At 38.3% G+C, this 12,734-nt stretch overlaps 1 protein-coding gene across 1 annotated transcript in view; it reads left to right on the top strand.

Moving 5' to 3' along the window:
* The window catches only part of cdh16 (cadherin 16, KSP-cadherin), a 44,031-nt gene that overhangs the window by 24,964 nt on the left and 6,333 nt on the right, over window positions 1-12,734 (top strand). Inside the window, exons 10-14 of the mRNA XM_053229607.1 lie at window positions 118-194; window positions 4,138-4,329; window positions 7,485-7,726; window positions 8,758-8,888; window positions 11,269-11,508. Of these exons, the coding sequence (XP_053085582.1) occupies window positions 118-194; window positions 4,138-4,329; window positions 7,485-7,726; window positions 8,758-8,888; window positions 11,269-11,508 (882 nt within the window). The remainder of the gene's footprint in view (window positions 1-117; window positions 195-4,137; window positions 4,330-7,484; window positions 7,727-8,757; window positions 8,889-11,268; window positions 11,509-12,734) is intronic.

Raw genomic sequence — 12,734 nt, 5'->3', positions numbered from 1 at the left:
ATACATGACACATAATAAATCAGATGAATGTTCATTGCATGCCATGCTGTTGGGTATTAACAGTAATAACGATATTGTGATGAAGTGACCATGAGTCGTGTTTTACTCTTTCTGCAGGGCTGAACAGCTCCTGCACTGTGATAGTTAAAGTTCTGGATGAGAACAACAACCCACCTGTCTTCTCTCAGCATGAGGTATGTGTTCTGCTCTGTGTCTGTGTTTATGTGAGGTCTTGTGAAGATGAATATTATTCTGTGAGAGATTCTGCATGTTTCTGAATCTGCAGTATTTGCTAATGTGGACTTTATTCAGTGTATCTGTGTTTGACCATGTATAACATTGTGTATATATATTTTTGTACATTGTTACTGATTTGTGTATTTCAATCTTCATTAAATTTCATTAACGTATTTGTGTGTTTATGAGGTGCTCTATGACCAGGTGTATGTATATATCTATGCTCTGCTCTGGCAGATGTTGATCTGATTTACTGCTGTGAGTGAGGTAAAGACCTTTCAGGGGAATCCACAAATTAATCTCGGGCTTATAGGAAAGGGCTGATACTGCAGAGGGCTTTCCTGTTCAGAGCTCCAAATGGATAGTGTTCTCAGTGCTAATCAGATTAATCTCTGGGAAGACCAGTTATTCAAAAGCAGATTCATGGCACCTCAGTAACATGTATCCTTTAGTCAATACTGCAGTAAGATAAGTCCTCTAAATGTAGACACATTCCAAAACATTAAAAAAAAAAAGTAATTAAAGATTACTATGAATTAATATGAATTTTAAATGGCAAGCATGGTTAATATTTTTGGAAAAATTAACATTATAGAATTGTAATAAATAGAATCCAGGGTCAAGATATAAATGCAGAATTTTCCATGAATCATTATCAGCATTAATAGCTGGACTCAAAACACTGTATAAGTGAATCCATTATCATAAACCAAACAACTAGCTGGATGTCAAAACTGGAAGACATTAAACTATGAACAGTGTAAATTGCAAACATTAAAGCAGAATACAGTCAACCCCAGAATTACTGGCACATTTCAAGAGAAAGGGCAACAGTAATCACTAATGATGAAGTGGATTAATTAATTTTTGACCAAAATGCCAGATACATAGCATGAGGGTTTCCACTAAGTATTTTAATCAAATGAAACAATGCATTCTCCCAATCTCCTTCTTCCAGGGGATGCCCCAACCTCCATCTTTTACATAAGACATTTAAAAATGGTAATTCCTCTTGGAAACCCTTTTAGATTTCTTTTCCTGAGGTGGTCTTCTAAAAATGGCCACCTTTCTTCATTTTTTTATGGCAGCTGTTTTCTGGAAAATCCCTTCCATGCACTCACCCACGTTGTGTGAATAATGCAGGAGCACGGAGATGCACGTGGGTGTCTGTAAGATAGAGCAGTCACAAAGTAACAACACCGAGAGCTCAGAAAGAGGGAGATTTTTACAAAAAAAAAAAAAAAAAAAATCCCCCATCCAAAATACTTGAATTCTGGCAACTTTTTATGAAAGGCCTATTTTTATGTAAGGCCTATAAAACTTTGAATGCACCTTTGATCAGGCCCAAAGGCTCTTATGTCAAGTGATCAAATGTAGATTCTCATTTGAGTGCCAATCAAGTGTACTGACCTTGAACATAATGTGGTTGTCCTGTAGTGATCAAATCCCTGTTAGATGAATAACTCAGTGAAGCAGGATGGGAAAACAAAAAGCATAGACCTACAAAGAGAAATCTAGAAAGGTTGTTCATTCATCTTTAGTAACCTCTTTATCCTGATCAGGGTCTTGGTGGATCCGGAAACCAAAAAATCGCCAAAATTAGGAGAGACGCTTTCTGCTTGGCAGTCTAAAAACCATAAAATGCTCAGGATACATGCCAGGAGAAAGATAGGCATAAGTGCCATGTAATTCCCCTTGGTGCTTACAGTAAGGCCCTTCTCTGAGACGAAGCCAAGATTTGCAAGATGGATGTATTCTGAGCTAATGTACTTACAGTGCCAGGCTGCCAGTGTTGAATCATGGGAGCATGCACCTGGAAGGCAAACTGCTTACCCTAACTCTTAAGCAATAGCCGCATGCTGAATATATCCAGCTACATAAGTGCAGGTTTTTAGGTTAACTGTTCAGCTATTGCTAGTTCTACTGTAAGTTGTTTACATTAAATGACATGCTGTTGTTATTTTGAAGTGTTTGCCAAAATCAGGGCTCATTCTCTCCCTCCCTCTATCACACATACATACACACACAAAGCAAGAGGTGGAAAAAGCTCTTAAGCGGGTTGAGATGGTGTGGCCATGTGAGTGTGTGATGGTGCAGTGGCGTGTGAGTGTTGACAGGTTTGGCCTGGCCGATCAGAAGCTCAGTGAGAAGGGCTGATTACTGTTCTCCCAAACATGCTGATATACAGGCTGAGATAGAGAAGCTCTCCACCTCGCCTGAACCTGCCAAGATTCACTGCAGGAACACAGACTATTATAAATAGAGTGTTATAGTGGATCTGCAAGACTTCTGCTATTTTCAGTGCTTCTCTGCCGTTTGACTAAGAACACATAGTATAGTCTGATACCTTCTCCAAACATGAAGCATTGGGTGTGAAAATGGTGACCCTGGCAACCCAGCTAGCGCTATGTTTTCCCAACGTTTGACCTTTCCTACTTCGAGAGGGCAGGGTCAATTAACATGTGAATGAAACAGTTACCTACTCTGTTTAACAGTTATATTTATATTTAACATTTATACATTATACATGTATATTTAGTAGTTACATTTAAGATTTAGAGTTAAATTTCACATTTAATATTTACATTTATATTTAATATTTACACTGAAATTAAAACTGTTAGTTTACATGAATGAAACTTTTTATATTTGACATGTCATAGCCTTGCCCAATATCACTAGTAAGCTACTTAGCACTCACAGCTAACCTAACAAGCTTCATATGAGATTTAAAAGTCTTCATTTTGTGCCTAAAACCAATAAAAATGTAACGCAGTGGATTTGTTTCCATAAAGGCGAGCTCTGCTGAATTTTCCTGCTACTTGGAGATGTACCTTCACAAGCTGACCAATGTGCCTATATTTTAACATGTGTATTTTTTCCAACTATGGATTATGACCGTGGTTTGATGATTCAATAAGAATGCTGTTCCAAGATTGACTATCCAATCCACAAATGATGTAAGATCCACTTCTTCACTAGGCCTTCTGCTTCCACCACCTGCTTGCTAATATCTACACAAGATCTACACAAGCCTTGTGTTCAGAACAGAAATCAAAAGACTTACATCACTGGATATTCAAAATCACTCTCTGAATGGACAGTCAATTTAGGCATGACGCTCTAACTTGTCACTCTAAACAGTCATGATTAGCAGTCACATGGGACATGTGTGCATGCAGTACACTGGTCTATTTTTAATCTATGCATTGATCACATCTACCACATATCATATGAGAACATATTTTCCACACATGTACACAACTCCATGTTTTAGTTTAAGTGTAAAATCTTTTAACAAGCTCAATGTTGTTATTTGCATTAGTCCTGTAGCTCCTAGGCAAAACTGAAGAAACAAACTTTAGACACCAGGCACATTTTGGGAGACTACATTTGACGTAAAAGGGAAAATTGTATTTCTGGTCAGACTGTTCTTTAAATCTCACGCTATGTGTCGTATATGTGAGTACAAGAGTGGATTTTTGTGACAATGTGTTTAGACTATGTGGTAACTAAAGTACTTAACATGTTAGTAACCTTGCTGAGTCTCTAGATGCTGATACAACAAGGTTTCATCGAAATATATCTCTTTTGTTCACCTTCACTTTTCCTTCAACACTTCCTCCCGTGCCTTTACCTACATACCTTCATACTGGGCTCCATTCCTCCTGCTGGGTTCTCCATGATTGTATTATTATTATAGAGTTCACTCAACCTTTCTCTCTCTAATATTAGTCTTACCCCACTGTAACCTTCCTTGGCTTTGTTTCAGTCTCACTCTCTCCCTTTTTTTTTGATCTTTCTGTATTTTTCTATGTATTTACAAACCTTTCACTGCCGTGATGTTCATATCTGAGTTTGTGCATATTCACTTTCTCTCTCCCTGTCTGTCTTTCTCAGTATGGCCCATTTCACTTGGCAGAGGATGCCCCAGTAGGTACCACTGTGACAGCGGTGGCAGCGTGGGATGCTGATGAATGGGGTGGGGACAGCTGGCTGGTCGACTATCGACTAGAGTCTGGGAACGAGGATGAGGTCTTCGCTTTGGTGACGGACAGACAGACTAATGAGGTCTCTCTTGTCCTCTCTAAGGTACTCCCTCATGTTTCCTCATTCACTGGAGTATGTCTGAGAGTGATTTTAAGATGAGACCAAAATTAAAAAAAAGATTGTTTGGGATTTTAAGAGATTGTGCTCTGACTATAAGCTCCCTCTGCCCAAGTAATCTGGCCCTGTAATCAACCCATACCACATGTCCCACCCACTAGAAAATCTCTTTAATCCCCTTTAAATTCATCTCTTCTTCTGACTGCAGGCCAGTAAAAAAGTCAGATGACTTCCTGTCAGAGAAATGCACATGTTTTAAAATAGGTCATCCACACCATGTCCTTTATGAAACACTGGGGAAGAATGATGAACCTTAAAGCATTAATGATTTCTGTATTAATGTATCATTACCTGACACTGATTTTGAGTGACAGTCATTCTGCCATGCATAAATATGTACACCGAGTTTGATGATATGCCAGAATTAAGGCCTACTGTGAGAAGGAAATGAAATCCATTATATTTATAGCCCCTGATAGCAAATGAGTAATGGCTCCATGATAGCCCACATTTACCACTTCATCAGGCCCACATATCACCAATGACACTGATGAACTCATCCAAATCTGAATAGCAAACTCTACTTTGGAAAAGCAGTAATTTAATTTTCAAACAATGATTGCATTTGAGTCATTTGTGGCCCAGATTTCAAATTCCGTTAAAACACATAAATGTTGCATATTCTAGTACTTTATATATTCTAGTACATAGCTATTGCCATGTAACTAGCTGTTGTATGCTGAAGCTCAACTGGAATCCTCGGCCGTTAATGACATCAAGGACTTTGTAGTGGTGCACTTGTCTAAAGCTTCTTCCTATTGCTGGGAGATCGTCAGTTTGAATCCTGACAGCGTCACAGCAGTTCGTGGCCAGGAGTTCAAGAGAGCATAACTGGCCATGCTCTCTGGTTGTGAACAGCTCTCCTCTCTTCACTATCGATTAGAGTGACGTTAGGCAATTGCTCATGTATACAGTGTTCTCCTATCATGGCATTGCATGAGCAGCACTTCAGAAATATGTGGTAGCTTCACCTGTGTAGGAGGAGGCACGTGTTAGCCTTCATCCTCCCAGTGGCAGTAGCTTTCATGTAACACGTGTGTTTTAGCCACTGTGTATGATTTAATTAGAGGATAAATATCTGCAAAGTTGCCAAAATATGCTTCTTAAAAAAAACCTGCTTTTAATATTATTGAAAAGTAAATGATAGAAATTGTATTATTTGGCTGTGCTAATTTTTCATACTGCGTACTATTAATTATTGATTGCCTTTTATATTCAACAGCATGTGGACTGATAAATGGATTTTCTGGAAAATGTCGACCGCATGTGAGATGATAATGAATTGCTGTGAAAATTAACAAACACTTGATAATGCACTCCAAATAAAACAGAGGTCGTATGTACTGAGCTGTTTCCTTTGCTAGTGCTCTGGTACCTTAGCCAAACCTCTCTGTCACTATTGCAGTGTGAATTCAAATTACAGCCAAATTGAATAATTGTGGTCCTATTTAAAAAGAACTAATTGCAGTGCTTCATGCTCTCACTATGTGTACTATGTACTATGTTTCATAGTTTTCTGATAAAACTGTTTACTCTCTTGGAACAGAACATTGACTGAGAGAGAAATAACTAGTTTTGTTATTTTGAATCTTATAAGAGCAGGGCATACATTGTGTGGGTGGCAGGAGGAAAACACACACACACACACACAAATCTAGTGACGAGGCTGCAATTTCAATTCACTGACTGTAATTATTGCTCCATCTTTGGTTGCTGCAATGGCATTCAACAAATTTAACTCAGTTTGCAAAGATGTAATGCTAAATATAAATGCGAACTAACATGATGCATGATGATTGCATAACCTTGAATTACAGAGGCACAGCCGGGGGAGATTTCGGGTTTGACCCCCCCCAAAGTATTTTATGACAGATCCTAATGCTTATTCGTGTGTGGTTAATATAACACACGTACAGCACCGTTCATTATATATACTTCAAATAGCATTGTTTTGCACAGTAATTGTGCTGTACTGTTTAGAAGTTATCATTATAATTCCTCCATTATTAACCACCCCAGACGTCAAATGGGAAACAGGATTTTCTCGTTTCTGTTTGTAAGTTGTCATACTGTGTTATTTTAATATATTATTTTAATGTTAAAATAACATATTAAAATAATTATATGTTATTTTAATAATTTTCAGTGGAACTGTCGTGAAGGTATTTTATGGCAGTGTTATTAATATGGAAAGTGTGATTCATTGTAATTCATTCTTTAAATGATTAAAATAACACATTTGTGCCGTCACTGTTCCTACTATCTGATGTCCACCCAAAATGAAGGAATGTATGGCACATTTCAATTTAATTGTACAGATCATGCAGTGATTTAATGGCATTAATTACAGGCTACACAAGTGTTGAATCTGCATCTTTATTGTTTGGTGCTGGAATACTTTTACAATAATCCACTTTACAGAAGTATAAAGTGAACTGTACAGAAGATCAAACATAAAATTAGGAACAAGCTAAGTAACATGAGGAAATACAAGGTGTAGAAAAAGAATAACCTAAGAACACTCCCTATTGCCCATCTCTCTCTCTCTCTCTCTCTCTCTCTCTCTCTCTCTCTCGTTAAGGAGACTTTGTGCTGTCTGGAAAGCCACAGGCCATGTGCATGAGTGTTTATTTTTTATCAACAGATCTAGCCTTTCCTGAAAGCTAAAGGCCTTTAAACAGTTGTTTTAAAATAGTGTAGGAAATGACTGACGTAGAATCTTGATGGGAAATGTGCTGTGTGTTCTGGAGAACAGGATCCTTTGTTTAACTGGATGCATCGTCAGAGATGGAATGGAAGCAGTGTTCCACAGGACAGTCCGACTGCAGTGACACGCTGCCTTTGTGTGGAAAAGCAGCACAGCTGTTCAGACTGAACAGTAATAGCCTTCTGGAACAAGCTGCAAGATTTGATAACTGTCACTTTCTTCTCACTCTTTTATTTTTTATTTCTTTTATCTGCCAAACACATGTTCGACAATTTAATTCCCAAATCCATCTACCTTGTATAATGGCCATGACGACAAAAGAGTCCACACTGAATCTGTTCTCACATGGCACTAACATAACGTTTCCCCTCAGGTGCTGGATTTTGAGCGAGAGAGTGAGTACATTCTGGTGCTGAGTGCACAGAACCCTGTGGCTCTGGTGAGGGGGAGGTATGGTCCTGCATCCACCGCTACTGTCTCCATCTTCATTGATGACATCAATGAGGGCCCTGTTCTGTCACAGAGTCATTACGAGGTCACTGTCAGAGAGGGCGAGGAGCCAGGACGGGTCATAGCTACAATTAGGGCTTATGACCCCGACTCCCATCCAATCAGGCAAGGGCTTTTAGTGACATACTTTATGAAAAACATTTCTTACGCATGTGTTCAAGATAGTAGGGGAATTTTGCAAATTAGATTTTTTTTCACTGAAACAATGGTGACAAAGCAGTTTTATGATTGTAGTCAAAGGGGTAAGGTTTTCTCAGATTAGCTTACATTCATCAGCTAGCTAAAGTTAGTAGTAAAGATTATGAACCGCTGTAAGTTTGTAAATTCTCAGCAACCGTGTTGTTCCTTTAGGAGTTTATCATTCATCCTCCATTTTTCGCCTTTAGTTCTATTTAATTTATCCTATCATTAGGATTTATCATTAACTTTACATTAATTTTACTGTTTAATTAATCAATTAATTTATCCCTAACTCAATCTGAATGACCTTGTGTATGAATTTGTGCTATATAGATAAATTGATGTAAAAATCTTCTCAGAAATCCTGCCAGATGAGCTCATGATAGCTAGCTGGCTAACAAAATCTGGGAAAATACAGGACTTGTACAAACTATAAGAACGGCAATAACTGCTTGAAATTTTCCAAACATGAAGTCAAAGAACACACTTTCTGTGGTGTGTAATGTGCTTGTGTTATTGATCAAAGGCGTCCTGTTTACCTTGTGTTTCCTTTAGCTGCTGTTACAGCTCTGATTGCCACACTGCCTACATAAGGATTATGATTTGTGGAAAAGCGTAAATAGACCCTTACAGTTACACCCAGCTGCTTCTGGCACAGAAATCCAATTCAAAACTTAAACACTGACTCAAAGCATAAAGCGTCAATAATGTTACTGTTGCACAGTTTATATTTCAAGATTAAATTATCCAGCTAAATGAAAATTGTTGCTTTCATCAAATGTTCCCATGCTATTTATGTTACAAAAATAATCCATCCAATTTCACCAACTTCTGTTCTTGCAGGATGTGGAAGAATAGCACACATAAAGCTGAGCAGTACAGCAGTTACACCTGCAGAGGAACAATACATGGTTACAGCACCAGAACTGAACAGAACGTTCTTTTCTCTTTTGTAGGTACTCACTGAGAGGGGACACAAAGAAATATTTCTCAATTGGGAAGTACTCAGGAGAGCTAAAGACAGTGCAGGCTTTGGACAGAGAGGAGAACAGTACCTACACCATGGAGGTGGTGGCTGAGGATGGACGTAAGAGAAGCTTCATCCTACCATACGAATCAATATCAAACTAATATTTCAATTGTTGTGGTTATTCATTTCATACATACATACATACATGCATACATGCATACATACTGTACATACCTACACACAGAGGTGACATCTCTACCAGGATGACCCCACCCCTGTCCACAGGGCATGAGGGCTCACTGAACGGTTTGATGAGTATGACAATGTTGTAAATCAGATGCTATGCTAAATGCGTTGACAGTCACCAGATCTCATCTCAACTGATATGGGGGAATTTGGAACAACGTGTCATACATTGCTCTCCACCACCATCAAAACACCAAATAAGGAATATCTTTTGGAAGACTCATGTGCATCCCTCCAGTACAGTTCCAGAGACTTGTAGAATCAATGGGTATTCTGAAAGAAAGATGAAAGAGTGTGTGTGAGTGTGAGTGTGAGAGTATGTGTGTGTAAAACCCTGTGATGGACTAGCATCCTGTCCAGGCTGTATTGCTAACCTGCCTCAAGTGTTCCAGGCATAGGCTCATAGTCCACCACAATAATGACCAGGATAAAATGTATGCCGAAAATAAATGAACAAATTATAAAAATGTACTGGTTTAAAATATATGAAAAGAGATTTTTAATTTCTTTCTATACCTTATTTTAGTTCAATTACGAGGATGCCAAAAACTGATCACATAGAATATGGTGTCATACTAATTATCTAGTTATTAGATAATTGCTATATGTCAGATTACTTTGTCTAAATAATTCATCCCTCAACCTGTAGCATTTCAGTTTAAAAAATGTTTTAAAAAAATTAAAACAATGTGATATGTGAATGCAATGTAGCCACACAGACAATAAACAGGCCTCAGATGTCTGCGTAGGCTTCAAAAATTCTCATCACAGCTGAGACACTTGACATTTCAGACTGCAGTGACAGACAAAGTGCATCTAAGCTTTCATTGTGTATTCAAGACCACACACTAGCGTAGAGAGCAAAATCTCAGAGAATGGAATCAAAAATACATGAGTCACCCAGTATTTAGGTGGAAAGGGAGGTGGCGCAGTGTGTTTGTGTGTGTGTGCGTAGAAATGAAAATGCACATATGACATGCCTCAGTTTAATCACCAATCCCAGCATGCACTGCTTCCCCACAGATGTTTGCAAAAGACGCAAAGGGGTCACCTTGAAAAGGGATGGGGCTGACTTTGCTGTCATAGACAATTTTGAGAAAGAGAACAAGCATGCACTTATACGCCCAGTGCATGGGGAGAAATCATAAATAAACTGAAAAGATAAAATCATACTTTTTGGGAATGTGTTTCAGTCTGTGCTATATGGGAAATTCAGTTATACAAACAGGGTTTTATATATAGAAGAAGCTAGAAGCTACATGATGGCTGTAATGCTTTATTGAGTTTTATATCTGTGTATAAATTTAATAAGATCAGAAATCTGGTTTTAGTGGTTTTTAATGCCCATAATATCTTGCTGTCTGTCATGGTGGAGGCTTGTCCACACAACTTCTGCTGCAGAGTTTGGCCATTCCAAGAGCAGTGGTTAATATCTGCTTTGATGACATTTAAACCTGGCTTTGTTGTGTTCCCTGCAGTATGGGAACATTTAATCCGTAGAGTTTGTGCTAGATTTACACATACATGGGCTTGTTGCACAGTACTGTGAAACAGCAAATGTGCTCACTCATAAGCTGTCAATGCTTACAAAACACACAAAAATACACACTAAGCACTCTCCTAATGGGAATCAATCATGTTTGGATACTTTTAATAGCAGAAAGTGCTTTGAAACTGTGATATCAAGTCAAAAAGTGGAAAAAAGTATAACCAATGATGTCATCCATCTGAGGGAGGAGTCAACTTCCAAGAATCTATGGGAAGCAAGAGTGTCTGCACACCAGCCCACTGCCTTTAACCTTTAACTCATAGTTCCCACATCTCTAGATAATTGTCTAAAAACATTGTCAGCCAATGGGAGAAGCTAAATTACTATAGAATCTCCTGAGATCAGTTTCTTTTTAATTGCAGTGATAGTGTCAGACCAGAAGTGGTCCATTGAAAGGTTTAAGGGGACTTCCTTGAGTTACCATCTATGTTTGTGAACTTAAACCTGAGTTTTTCTTAAATAATTCAGTACTTCTCCAAGCTGTTTTGAATTAAGTTGGGGATTAACCATGTCTGAACAGTACAGATGTTGCCATGCCACAATCTGAATAAGTGCAAAGGGAAACTGGGAGGAAGTAGGAATTAATACTATAAGAAACAAGATTGATCTTTTGCAAAAGGCTTCTAATGTGGTTAGAAGTTGCAGCAGTTACTCCTACTGTAGCTGTGTAAGTGATATTGAATTAATTTCCGCATCTTGCAGGTAACTCATCTCTGTCCGCCTCCACGCTTGTGACGGTGCATATTCTGGATGTGAATGATAACAGCCCCGTTCTGGTGGGTGATTACTCCTGGAAGTACCTTTGCACTCCACGCTGGGAAGAACAGGCCCTGGTCCTGGCGTCTCGGGATAGTGATGGACCGCAGCATGGTGGCCGCCTCAATTTCTCACTCAGCAGCGATCCCACAGTGCGACGCAACTGGAAACTCACACCCATCAACGGTAAGTTAGCTTTTAATCCAAGTATATCTGCAATTAAAACAATAGGGTATAACAAAGCCAAATGTTATGCAAGAAACATAAAAGAAATGTAACACAGAACAGAGACACAAGAAAGACAGAACCTAAAGGCACTATCTTCTTAGTTAATGTAGCCAGTGCCGATCTGATCTCAAACCATGGTCTGTTTGCCTCCTTAGTTCACTTTGTTTTGTCATTGAAACTCTGGTATGAACTAACTCAACCACGCAGAGACCTAAATCAATACGTGGTCTTGAATTTGCATGCTGTTTGGTTTAAGTGTGAAAGTAATGAAACAAAGGAAGTGCTGAACATCATGAAGTTCACTGTTCAATTTGTCTTGAACTACATTAACTGTAGTGCTCCCATCCTAAGCAGTTTGAATTGTGATTTGTCTTGAGGTCCCATACATCTATATGATCTAAAAAATCTTATTAATTGCTCATAGCTCTTGCAAGAAATAACACTCTTTACACTTCCAAAGGAATATAGTACATGAAAACAGGAGGTGCAGTTGACAATTCATTTTTGTGATGACACAAATATGACTTTTGTCCAAATATTTCATAATTTCACATACAAAATAACATTGAATTATATTGCTGTACACAGTTTATATTATATATACTTAGCCCTGCTCTTTACTCACTGTGCTCAGTGCTAATATGCTAATGACCTTGTTATTAATTTTGCTCAGTAGTAACTTGCTAATTACCTTCTTACTCACTGCATTCTGAGTTAATGTTCTCGTTGACTCATTACACATTGTGGTCAATGTTCATATTCTTGTTACCTTCTAATACACTCTGACAGATACTTATCTATTTGTTATTTCCTTATTCACCATGGCCAGTGCTGTTATGCTTATTATTTCCTAATAGACTCAGATTAGTGCTAATATGCTCATGACCTCCTTACTGACGCTGCTCAGTGCTAATGCTCTCGTTAAATCCTAGACCAACCCAGTCTCACAGAAAAAAAAAAAAAAAACGTTCCCATGAAACTTATTTGCAGCGCCTTCTGTACATGTTGATCTTTCACAATAATATTGAAGATGATGCAAATAAGTTACATGTAAACGTTTTTTCAGTGAGACTGGGTTGTGTTTGACACCATGGCAGATTTGAATGCGCTTGTTATCTTTATACTGGTCCTGGAAGCCAAACTTCTTAGGTATTGCTAAGAAAGTCCACAACCTTTCATCAATA

Source organism: Pangasianodon hypophthalmus, chromosome 25 (genome assembly GCF_027358585.1).
Source record: "Pangasianodon hypophthalmus isolate fPanHyp1 chromosome 25, fPanHyp1.pri, whole genome shotgun sequence".
In the NCBI taxonomy this organism is placed as follows: domain Eukaryota; kingdom Metazoa; phylum Chordata; class Actinopteri; order Siluriformes; family Pangasiidae; genus Pangasianodon; species Pangasianodon hypophthalmus.
The sequence above is the reverse complement of the archived record's forward strand: the minus strand, read 5'-3'. Positions and strand labels throughout refer to the sequence as shown.